At 43.1% G+C, this 13,195-nt stretch overlaps 1 protein-coding gene across 1 annotated transcript in view; it reads left to right on the forward strand.

Moving 5' to 3' along the window:
* Positions 1 to 13,195, forward strand: part of scn12aa (sodium channel, voltage gated, type XII, alpha a) — a gene marked incomplete at its 5' end in the record, with an annotated part of 74,237 nt that overhangs the window by 27,949 nt on the left and 33,093 nt on the right. Inside the window, 3 exons of the mRNA XM_081375048.1 lie at positions 1,013 to 1,104; positions 1,239 to 1,481; positions 2,021 to 2,084. Of these exons, the coding sequence (XP_081231174.1) occupies positions 1,013 to 1,104; positions 1,239 to 1,481; positions 2,021 to 2,084 (399 nt within the window). The remainder of the gene's footprint in view (positions 1 to 1,012; positions 1,105 to 1,238; positions 1,482 to 2,020; positions 2,085 to 13,195) is intronic.

Genomic DNA, 13,195 nt, shown 5'->3' on the forward strand with positions numbered 1-13,195 from the left:
TATATCCTGATATGTAAAATCATAGAATTGAAAAGGAGGTACTTTCTTTTTCACATGCACTTCTTTTCACACTTTTTCTTTCTTGTTTACATATACATGTATATCTACACACACACACACACACACACACACACACACACACACACACACACACACACACACACACACACACACACACACACACACACACACACACACACACACACACACACACACACACACACACACACACACACACACACACACACACACACACACACACACACACACACACACACACACACACACACACTATGTTCTGTTCTGATGATGTTCAATTACTAATTATTATTCATTAAGTTGTCTGTAAGCACACATAGTGAGAACAATCTGCTGCTAGTGTGTGACACCAAAATATCCGCTCTGCTTGTTATTAATTTAGCAAAATGGCCAAAGCCCATAAAGCCCAGCTGATTAGATTATCGTGATGTCTTTTTGTGTAAAGTCGCGAGAGGACAGAGACATTTCAGATGTCATGTCCTCTGGTGGCAAAACTAGAGAAATACTGTCGTGAAACATAAATATTTTTTAAAAGATTTTAAAGTTTAGCTGTATGTACAGCATCTGTGACAGGCTGTTGACTACCACATTAAATCATTTAAACCAAATCAAATGTACAGAAAATAGAAGTTTAGAGTAACTTGCACATGACATTTATAAGGATCAGGAAGGGTTTTTCCATCCACAGGAACAAATCCTGATGTTCATCCACCTAGACAAGTAGTCCTATAGGTAAAAAGGCAAATGAGAAACTTTATTAACTTAATTAAGACATTTTTATAAAGAAGAATTGATATAAGCATTTCTGCACATATTATATTTACATTATATGGCATCCAAGTGCATTACTGTAAACCTGAATTTTGTTTGCTTTTACAAAGTGAGGCGCGATTCAAAATTATTATCTTTGAATGAAAATAAATCAATGCTCACGGTCTGCACTTTGAATGACTTTGAATCTTTTTCTCTCCAGGTATGTGACAGAGTTTGTGGACCTTGGCAACGTATCAGCATTACGGACGTTCAGAGTTCTGCGTGCTTTAAAAACAATATCAGTGATCCCAGGTGAGAGACACCTTCAGGACCACAATCAGCTTTGCTTTCATACTAAATTCAGTGATAAGTTAAAATGTGGAATATATTGCATATATTTTAATTTAATATTAACCTTCTTGTTTTTTTTTTTTTTACGTCTGTAGGTTTAAAGACCATTGTCGGTGCTCTTATCCAGTCGGTTAAAAAGCTAGCGGACGTGATGATCCTCACTGTTTTCTGTCTCAGTGTCTTCGCTCTGATTGGTCTACAGCTCTTTATGGGCATCCTACGCCAGAAGTGTGTCCGTAGCCCCGCCCACTGTGTTAACTCCACCTACCCTGGCAATGGGAGTTTCGTTTGTAACAATAAGACATGGCTGTCCGTCAAGGACTTCTTAACAAATGAAGGTTCAACTAACTTATATTGGATATAATGCTTCATGTTGTAAATGTTAACTATTAATGTCACAGTAGGGGTGTAATGATTCATTTGTTTTCTTGATGCATCGCTTAAAAATAATTTCTTACCTAAAGCTGCACTTTCTGTGTCAGTGTATCAAAGCTCATTTGCATAAAATTGAGCTCAAGTTTGCCGCGTGATTATTTCATCACAAAAATGTAAACTGTACTGTAAACTCTTGCAATGAACTGAAAACAAATTAATCATGAATTAAATCGATTGGCTGTCAACTCAAAGATTCAAACCTCTACGTTACAGGTTAATATTTAAATGTTGAACATGGTTCAGTGATCAGCGCTGAAAACAAATCAATGAAACTCACCAAAATTGTCAGTCAGTATTAGATCAACATGACAGCTTCTGTTAAACTAAGTATATAGTGATGAAGTCTATAGTTAAACTGAACAGCAATTGAAAGTGTCAGTGATTCTCAGTCTGACGATGTCTTGTAAAATTCATTGAATTTTTCTCACTCTTGTTCCCACAGACAATTTCTACAAAATTGAAGGATCCAAGGATGCCTTAATATGCGGATACAGCAGCGATGCTGGGTAAGTAATCTGACTTACTACATTGAGCAAACCCAACAAGGTTTTCTGTACAGGGTTACGACTAAGAGATCTATCTTCAGACATTGCGTGCTTCAGCTCAGACTTATGTAGATAATCACTCGGTATCAGTTTACCATGAGCTCATCCAGCCTATTGTCATTACTATGAAATGAAACACTGTCGTACTGCAGCAATAATATCCATAAATCCTAAAAGGGACCATGGTTTATCTGAGAACACACATCGTCGTCTCTGCGTGTAGGGAGACTGAGCGGTCAGCATGGTGACATGTGGCATATAATCGGAGGTGCGTGATAGTTAACCACAATCTCTCATGATGTGACTAAATGAGCAGCTGTCATTGGGACAGGGTGCTTTAAAGCCCTTAGGAAAAGTTTAGCAAAATTGCAAAAATGATGGTTTTCATATAGGTTTCCCAAACCAGGGTTATTATCATTAACTAAAACCATAAAATAAACCATATTTTCGCCACTTTGAAACAAAATAAACATGAACTAACATAAAATAAAATAAAATACAAACTTTTCTTTTTCAATAGTTGCCAAAGCAAAATTTCTCATTCTCAAAAGTTGAAGTACAATAAAAATAACTACACCTAAATAAATTAAAATTTTGTAGACATAAAAAACTAACACAAATGACAAAAACATTTTTTTGTTTAACTGAAATGAAAATGAAACCAGACAATATAAAAATAAAGGTACCACTTAAGTTTAACTATTTGCTTATTAGCATGCATATTATTAGGATATTGGCTGTTTATTAGTACTTATAAAGCACATATTAATGCCTTATTCTGCATGACCATATTCTACATATCTACATATTAGCAGCCATATCAGCCTGTAGCCCAAGACTGGTTGCCCACTGAAGCTAAGCAGGGCTGAGCCTGGTCAGTACCTGGATGGGAGACCTCCTGAGAAAAACCAGGTTGCTGCTGGAAGAGGTGTTAGTGAGGCCAGCAGGGGGTGCTCACCCTGTGGTCTGTGTGGGTCCTAATGCCCCAGTGTAGTGACGGGGACACTATACTGCCAAAACAGCACCGTCCTTCGGATGAGACGTAAAACCGAGGTCCTGACTCTCTGTGGTCATTAAAAATCCCATGGCATTTCTCGTAAAGAGTAGGGGTGTAACCCCGGTGTCCTGGCCATTCCACCCATTGGCCCTTACCAATCATGGCCTCCTAATAATCCCCATCCACTGAATTGGCTCTATCACTCTCTCTCCTCTCTCCACCTATAGCTGGTGTGTGGTGAGCGCACTGGCGCCGTTGTTCCAAGTGGATGCTGCACACTGGTGGTGGTTGAGGAGAGATCCCCTGATATGATTGTAAAGCGCTTTGGGTGTACAGTAGTACATATGAAAGCGCTATATAAATGCCTCATTCTATTCTATTCTATTCTACATCCCTTAATCCACCCAATACCTAAACTTAACAACTACCTTACTAACTATTAATAAGCAGTAATTAGGAGTTTATTGGGACAAAAGTCATAGTTAATAGTTAGTTATTAGTGAGAACCCAAAACCAAAGTGGACCCAAAACAAAAGTGTGACCAAAATAAAATCTAATTCAATATATTAACAAAAACTATAATAGTATATCAGTGATACTAAAATAAAACTGTCCCAAACACTCCCCTGAAGATCAAATAAATAGATTACAGTATTTACACTCATCAAGAGAACTGACCTACTAGTTGTCTATGCATTATAAGAGAAAGAATATTAACATCCAAAAAATGCATCATTGCTTTTAAGCAACTCTAATAAAAAATAAAATAATAATCCTATTTTATAATATGTTGCTGTACAGCTATCCCCAAATGCTGTATTATTATAACCCCACTGGTTTAGCCCTCTCATACAGAGCTCAAACCAATCCTCAAGCCTAAATGGTAATCGGTCCAATGCAGTCTAGAAACCACTAAGCTAATAAACCTGCAGTGATTCTCCTATGGGAAAGAGGCAAAAGATTATGATGCACTTTCCTCAAAATCTTAGATTGCATTGATGACTAAGCTGCATTGACCCAATTTCATTGATGACTCTCTTCTAAAGTCCTATTATGTTTTTTTTTTTCTCGTTTTTTTTTTCTTCCACATTTTCAGCTTTCTTTAGTGTGTAATGTTGCTGTTTGAGCATGAAAAAGTCTGCAAAGTTCTAAAGCACAAAGTCACTTCAGCGGGAGTTCTTCTCTATATCACTGTCACTGATTCTGAACTCCCTGAAACGACTCCATTGTAGTCTTGAGTTTTCTTCCAGGAACGAACACGTCACTATATTCCTCATTTAAATAATTCCCGCCCAAGGCATACGCAAAAAAAAAAAGGCCTGATTGAGTTAGTGTGTTGAAAATAGCTTGCCGTGGTGCGAAATGCAGATGGAGGGCACAATTTTTTTTTGTTGCATTGTTTATGGTTGCTCAAATCGATCAAACCGTGAAACCACAAGGAGGTTTAATCGTTTACCAAAAGTTGTCCCCTTTAGTGACGTTTTGTGTCTGTTTATACTGAACTGAATACGGATTCCTGCTTACCTTTTGTTTTGTTTTTGACTTGGTTAAATATTCACATACTTCATCATTGTCACGATCCACACACCAAGGAAAGGGAGAGAAACAGGTGGATCCAAATACAACACTTTTATTCGTAGGGCAATCCAATTCGTCATCATCCATGCAGGGGTCAAAATCCATGTTAGCAGTCCAATAACAAAATAAACAAACAAGGAACAAAACAAACTCAAACCAGGAAACAGAAGTGTAAGTGACATACCACAATGACTCCGTGACAAGGACTAAAACAGACAGGGTATTTATAGACAGGTACAAACAATGTGACGAGAAACAGCTGTATGCAATGATGAGTGATAAGGGACAGCTGAGTGCAATGAAAAGACAAGAATCATGGGGAATGTAGTACGAGAGTGTGCTGGACACCGTGAGGAAGGAGGACATCTAGTGGTGACCCAAGGAACACAAACCAGACACTGTGACATAACCCCCCCTCTACGGAGTGGCTCCCAGACACTCCAAGACAGGACACGGAACAAAACAAGAGTTCAGGAGGGAGGTGGCACGGTGGAGGATCAGGGGGAGGGACGGGGGGCCAGGTCCATGAAGGGAAACAGAAACAGGGGGTAACAGACTCAAAGGGGGCCAGGGTGACACAGACAATACATCAGGGGAACAGGGCGAAGCAAACAGTCCATCCGGCGGCCAGGGGGGAGACTTTCCCTCGGGCGGCCAGGGCGGAGACAACAGTCCATCAGGCGGCCAGGGCGGAGACTTTCCCTCGGGCGGCCAGGGCGGAGACAACAGTCCCTCGGGCGGCCAGGGCAGAGACTTTCCCTCGGGCGGCCAGGGCGGAGACAACAGTTCATCGGGCGGCCAGGGCGGAGACTTTCCCTCGGGCGGCCAGGGCGGTGAAGACCCCTCGGGCGGCCACGGCGGTGAAGACCCCTCGGGCGGCCACGGCGGTGAAGACCCCTCGGGCGGCCACGGCGGTGAAGACCCCTCGGGCGGCCACGGCGGTGAAGACCCCTCGGGCGGCCACGGCGGTGAAGACCCCTCGGGCGGCCACGGCGGTGAAGACCCCTCGGGCGGCCACGGCGCAGGAACTGGAACGGGCGGCCACGGCGCAGGAACTGGAACAGACACCACCGGCTCAGGCACTGGAACTGGCACCACCGGCTCAGGCACTGGAACTGGCACCACCGGCTCAGGCACTGGAACTGGCACCACCGGCTCAGGCACTGGAACTGGCACCACCGGCTCAGGCACTGGAACTGGCACCACCGGCTCAGGCACTGGAACTGGCACCACCGGCTCAGGCACTGGAACTGGCCCCACCGGCTCAGGCACTGGAACTGGCACCACCGGCTCAGGCACTGGAACTGGCACCACCGGCTCAGGCACTGGAACTGGCACCACCGGCTCAGGCACTGGAACTGGCACCACCGGCTCAGGCACTGGAACTGGCACCACCGGCTCAGGCACTGGAACTGGCACCACCGGCTCTGGCACCACCGGCTCAGGCACTGGAACTGGCACCACCGGCTCAGGAACAGACACCACCGGCCCAGGAACAGACACCACCGGCCCAAGTGTGTGCGTAGCCCACACACACCACATGGCTGTGGCCATAATGGCCAGTGTCGCGGTCACTGAGGGCTCAGGAACAGGCTCAGGAACAGGCTCAGGAACAGGCTCAGGAACAGGCTCAGGAACAGGCTCAGGAACAGACACTGGCTCCGGCTCAGGAACAGACACTGGCTCCGGCTCAGGAACAGACACTGGCTCCGGCTCAGGAACAGACACTGGCTCCGGCTCAGGAACAGACACTGGCTCCGGCTCAGGAACAGACACTGGCTCCGGCTCAGGAACAGACACTGGCTCCGGCTCAGGAACAGACACTGGCTCCGGCTCAGGAACAGACACTGGCTCCGGCTCAGGAACAGACACTGGCTCCGGCTCAGGAACAGACACTGGCTCCGGCTCAGGAACAGACACTGGCTCCGGCTCAGGAACAGACACTGGCTCCGGCTCAGGAACAGACACTGGCTCCGGCTCAGGAACAGACACTGGCTCCGGCTCAGGAACAGACACTGGCTCCGGCTCAGGAACAGACACTGGCTCCGGCTCAGGAACAGACACTGGCTCCGGCTCAGGAACAGACACTGGCTCCGGCTCAGGAACAGACACTGGCTCCGGCTCAGGAACAGACACTGGCTCCGGCTCAGGAACAGACACTGGCTCCGGCTCAGGAACAGACACTGGCTCCGGCTCAGGAACAGACACTGGCTCCGGCTCAGGAACAGACACTGGCTCCGGCTCAGGAACAGACACTGGCTCCGGCTCAGGAACAGACACTGGCTCCGGCTCAGGAACAGACACTGGCTCCGGCTCAGGAACAGACACTGGCTCCGGCTCAGGAACAGACACCACCGGCTCAAGAACAGACACAGGCTCAGGGACAGCCACAGGCACAGGCTCAGGAACAGACTCAGGCACAGACACCACCGGCTCAGGTTCAGGAACAGACACAGGCTCGACGGCGGCCATCTTGTCAGGGAACACAAGCTCGGCAGACGTGACGTGAACACTCTCGGCAGCGGCCATCTTGTCTGAAGATACAGGCTTGGCAGACGTGACATGAACACTCTCCGCGGCGGCCATCTTGTCTGAAGACACAGGCTCGGCAGACGTGACGTGAACACTCTCAGCGGCGGCCCTCTTGTCCGAAGACACAGGCTCAGGAACAGTCTCTGGATCGGCAGACGACCCGTGCTTCATCCACGACTGCAGTACCGCCACTGCATAAAAAAGGAAGACCACTCTCTTGGCCGTGGCAGGACTGATGGTGGGCGACTCCGAGACGATCTCAGGGATGACAGCGGGCTGCTCGGAGGGGACGGCCTCCGGGATGACAGCGGGCTGCTTGGAGGGGACAGCCTCCGGGCCATTGGGGAGGCAGGAAGTCTTCCTCCTCCTCCGCCTCCGGACCACCGGACTCGAGACCACCAAACCCGGGACCACCGGAACTGGGATCACCAGACTCGGGACCACCGGACTCGGGACCACCGGACTCGGGACCACCAGAACTGGGACCCCTGGAACAGTCACGGAGGAGGTCTTCCTTCTCCTCCTCTGTTTCCGACGGTAACGTGCAGGTTCTGAGCTGGACGGAATCAACGGCGAAGGGTGCTTAGGGGAATTCAGCGCCCTGGCCTCTTCGGTCTGGCGGGCCCATAAAGCAAGGCCCTGCAAAATGTTCATGTTGCTGGATCCATTGTATGACGGAGTCATTCTGTCACGATCCACACACCAAGGAAAGGGAGAGAAACAGGTGGATCCAAATACAACACTTTTATTCGTAGGGCAATCCAATTCGTCATCATCCATGCAGGGGTCAAAATCCATGTTAGCAGTCCAATAACAAAATAAACAAACAAGGAACAAAACAAACTCAAACCAGGAAACAGAAGTGTAAGTGACATACCACAATGACTCCGTGACAAGGACTAAAACAGACAGGGTATTTATAGACAGGTACAAACAATGTGACGAGAAACAGCTGTATGCAATGATGAGTGATAAGGGACAGCTGAGTGCAATGAAAAGACAAGAATCATGGGGAATGTAGTACGAGAGTGTGCTGGACACCGTGAGGAAGGAGGACATCTAGTGGTGACCCAAGGAACACAAACCAGACACTGTGACAATCATGGCATTGTTTGCAGAGGAGAGAAGCTATTTAATCGCATTGCATGATCATTTGATGTTTTCACTGAAGTTAATCAGTGACATTATTATAGATTTGCTATCCGGCGCCTTCCCATCACCTCCTCAACCTGCTGTCTTGGTGTTTTACATGTAGAAAAGCTCACGAAAATGGTTTTCTCTCTGAACGATGATGTGAGTTCCTATGACAATTCTCGATTCAGCAATAATGACCTACAATGGTTTCACAATCACTGGGAAAAGAGGAGCTGTAACAATGTCAAATATTTTAAAAATAATGTGTTTTTTGAACATTCCAGCATGAAAACCTATTCTAGTAGAGCCCAAAAACTAAATCAAGACTTTGTAAAAGGGCAAAATATGGTCTCTTTAAAAGTCTAACCACTGTAGTGGTCAAATTACAGCAAAGGCTTAAAGAGAGCAAATTAATTCATTTATTTGGCCATTTACATGAGCCAAATAATTAGAGTGACTTTATTAAAAGAATTACACTTTAACTGAAACATTTTATCATATACAGTCCATGAACACTCAGTGGGGATTTTTGTTTGTGCATAAACAATCTCAGGGAATAATCCGCTGAATTAAGAGTGAAAGTCCTTCATTGTGGGTCTCACTAACCATCTCTGTCTCTGCCGTGCACAGGGACATAATCCTGCAAATCCCAGCAAAACTGTTCAGTCCGGAGCCACGGGATGATGTTTGTTCAAGGATTTCATTGTGCTAAATACCCAACTGTGTTAATGTGCAATTCTGCTCTGTTAGGGCAAAGATTATTAATGACTGAGAGGTATAGAAGTAAAACTAGAGAGAATTTGAGAGAAAAACACACACACACACACACACACACACACACACACACACACACACACATACACACACACACACACACACACACACACACACAATAGTATAGAAACAATTTTCACTCAGAAATTGCTAGTAAATTTCACCATTGATTACATAGAAATGGCAAGTATCATATTAAATTTAACATAAAAATTTAATATGATATGGTATTTTTAGTACAAAACGAACTTCATCTGTTTTATTTGAATATATATATATATATATATATATATATATATATATATATATATATATATATATATATATATATATATATATATATATATATATTACATTTATATAAATAGATACTATAGTTCAGGCTCTGAATTCTGGATGCTTTTGAGAAATGCTATTCTTTATAGCTACACATAAAAATAACAGTTCTGTTTATCTAGATATACATTTGTAAAAATATTTTCATACATTAATTTGTGCAAGTGACAACATGTGCACAATGACCAGTCCTAAAATACAGATATTTAAGAGAAAAAAACTTTGAAAAAAGTTTATTTGCATTTTAACTTCACTAAATTACTGGCCAAATTAAAGGACAAACTATTGAATGACTTTAGCAAAATTCACACTTTATTTATTTAATCTTAAAAAATAAATATAGGGGGGGTTTGCAGCAATACCATAGAAAAGCCATTTTTAGTTCCCCAAAGAATCTTTCAATGACCAGTTCTTGATAGAACCATTTATTGTGGAGAACATTTACTATGAATAACCTTCTGTGGAATGGAAAGGTTCCATGGATATTTAAGGTTCTTCATGGAACCATCAATCCCAATAAAAAAAACTTATTTTTAAGAGTTTATTTTTAGTATAGGGTTTTGTAATTACTTGAGATCATTCAAAGGTTTCACTTAATAACCACAAACCTCATCCTACGAGTCCTTATAACTAATATCAACCTCACCCAGTAGGAACAAACAATGATCTCTATTTATAGTTCGTCTGAGATCTAGATTTAACACTTTCAGAGTTCCTCTGAACTGAACTGCTCTCCTCGGCTCACGGCACACATCCTAGAGAAGATTTCCCATCTACATTCACATTTGATCCATCCTAAGCCCCTTTGTAGGTTTGGTAATGGCTGTTTTTACGACAACAGAACATTGGGGATTACACTGCTCTTCTCTCTCTCTCTCTCTCTCTCTCTCTCTCTCTCTCTCTCTCTCTCTCTCTCTCTCTCTCTCTCTCTCTCTCTCTCTCTCTCTCTCTCTCTCTCTCTCTCTCTCTCTCTCTCTCTCTCTCTCTCTCTCTCTCTCTCTCTCTCTCTCTCTCTCTCTCTCTCTCTCTCTCTCTCTCTCTGTTGTCATTCTCATAGACAGTGACTTGTTTGCAAAGTGTTTGGAATAGGATGCATAAAATGGCCCTGCTACTATAATTAATAAAACCATGCCACTTACAATGCCACTGACACAAGACAAATTTAATTTCTCAGCACATGCTTTCTACCCAAAGCTACTTAAATACAGTGATGAACACTGCTGAAAATAGCAAGCTTCTTGCTAAGATAGACAATTTGGTTGTTGTGAGTATTTGCAGCGCGTTTCTATATTTTGTTGCGTTTTAAGTATTTGCAGCGAGTTTCTGTATTAAGTTGCGTTGTGAGTATTTGCAGCGAGTTTCTGTATTAAGTTGCGTTGTGAGTATTTGCAGCCTGTATCTGTATTTGGTTGAGTTGTGAGTATTTGCAGCGAGTTTCTGTATTTAGTTGCATTGTGAGTATTTGCAGCGAGTTTGTGTATTTAGTTGCGTTGTGAGTATTTGCAGCCCGTTTCTGTATTTGGTTGAGTTGTGAGTATTTGCAGCCCGTATCTGTATTTGGTTGAGTTGTGAGTATTTGCAGCCCGTATCTGTATTTGGTTGAGTTGTGAGTATTTGCAGCGAGTTTCTGTATTTAGTTGCGTTGTGAGTATTTGCAGCCCGTTTCTGTATTTGGTTGAGTTGTAAGTATTTGCAGCCCGTATCTGTATTTGGTTGAGTTGTAAGTATTTGCAGCCCGTATCTGTATTTGGTTGAGTTATGAGTATTTGCAGCGAGTTTCTGTATTTAGTTGTGTTGTGAGTATTTGCAGCGAGTTTCTGTATTTAGTTGAGTTGTGAGTATTTGCAACCTGTTTCTGTATTTAGTTGTGTTGTGAGTATTTACAGCGAGTTTCTGTATTTGGTTGAGTTGTGAGTATTTGCAGCCCGTTTCTGTATTTAGTTGTGTTGTGAGTATTTGCAGCGAGTTTCTGTATTTGGTTGCGTTGTGAGTATTTGCAGCGAGTTTCTGTATTTGGTTGAGTTGTGAGTATTTGCAGTCCGTTTCTGTATTTAGTTGTGTTGTGAGTATTTGCAGCGAGTTTCTGTATTTGGTTGAGTTGTGAGTATTTGCAGCGAGTTTCTGTATTTAGTTGCTTTGTGAGTATTTGCAGCCCGTTTCTGTATTTGGTTGCGTTGTGAGTATTTGCAGCGAGTTTCTGTATTTGGTTGAGTTGTGAGTATTTGCAGCCCGTTTCTGTATTTAGTTGTGTTGTGAGTATTTGCAGCGAGTTTCTGTATTTGGTTGAGTTGTGAGTATTTGCAGCCCGTTTCTGTATTTAGTTGTGTTGTGAGTATTTGTAGTGAGTTTCTGTATTTAGTTGTGTTGTGAGTATTTGCAGTGAGTTTCTGTATTTAGTTGTGTTGTGAGTATTTGCAGCGTGTTTCTGTATTTAGTTGTGTTGTGAGTATTTGCAGCGAGTTTCTGTATTTGGTTGAGTTGTGAGTATTTGCAGCCCGTTTCTGTATTTAGTTGTGTTGTGAGTATTTGCAGTGAGTTTCTGTATTTAGTTGTGTTGTGAGTATTTGCAGTGAGTTTCTGTATTTAGTTGTGTTGTGAGTATTTGCAGCGAGTTTCTGTATTTGGTTGAGTTGTGAGTATTTGCAGCCCGTTTCTGTATTTAGTTGTGTTGTGAGTATTTGCAGCGAGTTTCTGTATTTGGTTGAGTTGTGAGTATTTGCAGCCCGTTTCTGTATTTAGTTGTGTTGTGAGTATTTGCAGTGAGTTTCTGTATTTAGTTGTGTTGTGAGTATTTGCAGTGAGTTTCTGTATTTAGTTGTGTTGTGAGTATTTGCAGTGAGTTTCTGTATTTAGTTGCATTGTGAGTATTTGCAGCGCATTTTTGTATTTGGTTGTGTGAGTATTTGAAACGGGTTTCTGAATTTAGTTGCATTGTGAGTATTTGCAGCACGTTTCTGTAGTTGGTTGCGTTGTGAGTATTTGCAGCCTGTTTCAGTTTTTGGTTGCGTTGTAAGTATTTGCAGCGGGTTTCTGCTGTTTTGGTTGAGTATTTGCAAGTGTTGTCAAACTGATGAAGATGTTTTCTTCAGTTGCACATACTATTCACAATAACTCACTTCTCTCATTCGGCACACATCACTTTGGAAAATACGTTCTGAAGAAAATGTGCATGATTGTTTGCCTGTGCAAAACTAACCATCATGGTATTCCAGGGTGTTGCTATGCAGTTGCTAAGGTATTCAGTGTGATTTGTAGTACGTTGCTATGCAGTTGCTAGGGATTTTCTGGTCTATATGGCTCAGGTTTCTTCAATGCAAGTCTATGAGATTTGTTTGGTTGTTTTATAGTGTACCAAGTGAAAATCATAAGCCTGCTCACTTATAAAATGTATAATAATAGCACACCTGCATCTGGAGCACAAACGGTGCCACAGTTTATGTTTAACAGAAACACAAATATATGTTTAATTGGCCCTCTGTCAAATGATTGCATACTTGCTAAATTCTAAAGCAGCTGGTATGAAAGGTCAGCACTTACATGTGAGTGGGCAGAACCATCGTTTCAACCACTGTTACTATAGAGACCCGAGTACCTCTGTCCTCATGGCAACCTCAATCCTGACTACTTCATCTGTGAATTGACAGCGAACTGGACCAGACCTACAGGAAAGGAAAAACACAAATTACATCTCATTAATCTCTCAGTTTTTTCTCCTATAATT

Source organism: Scardinius erythrophthalmus (assembly GCF_964197995.2).
Source record: "Scardinius erythrophthalmus genome assembly, chromosome: 9".
Lineage (NCBI taxonomy): Eukaryota > Metazoa > Chordata > Actinopteri > Cypriniformes > Leuciscidae > Scardinius > Scardinius erythrophthalmus.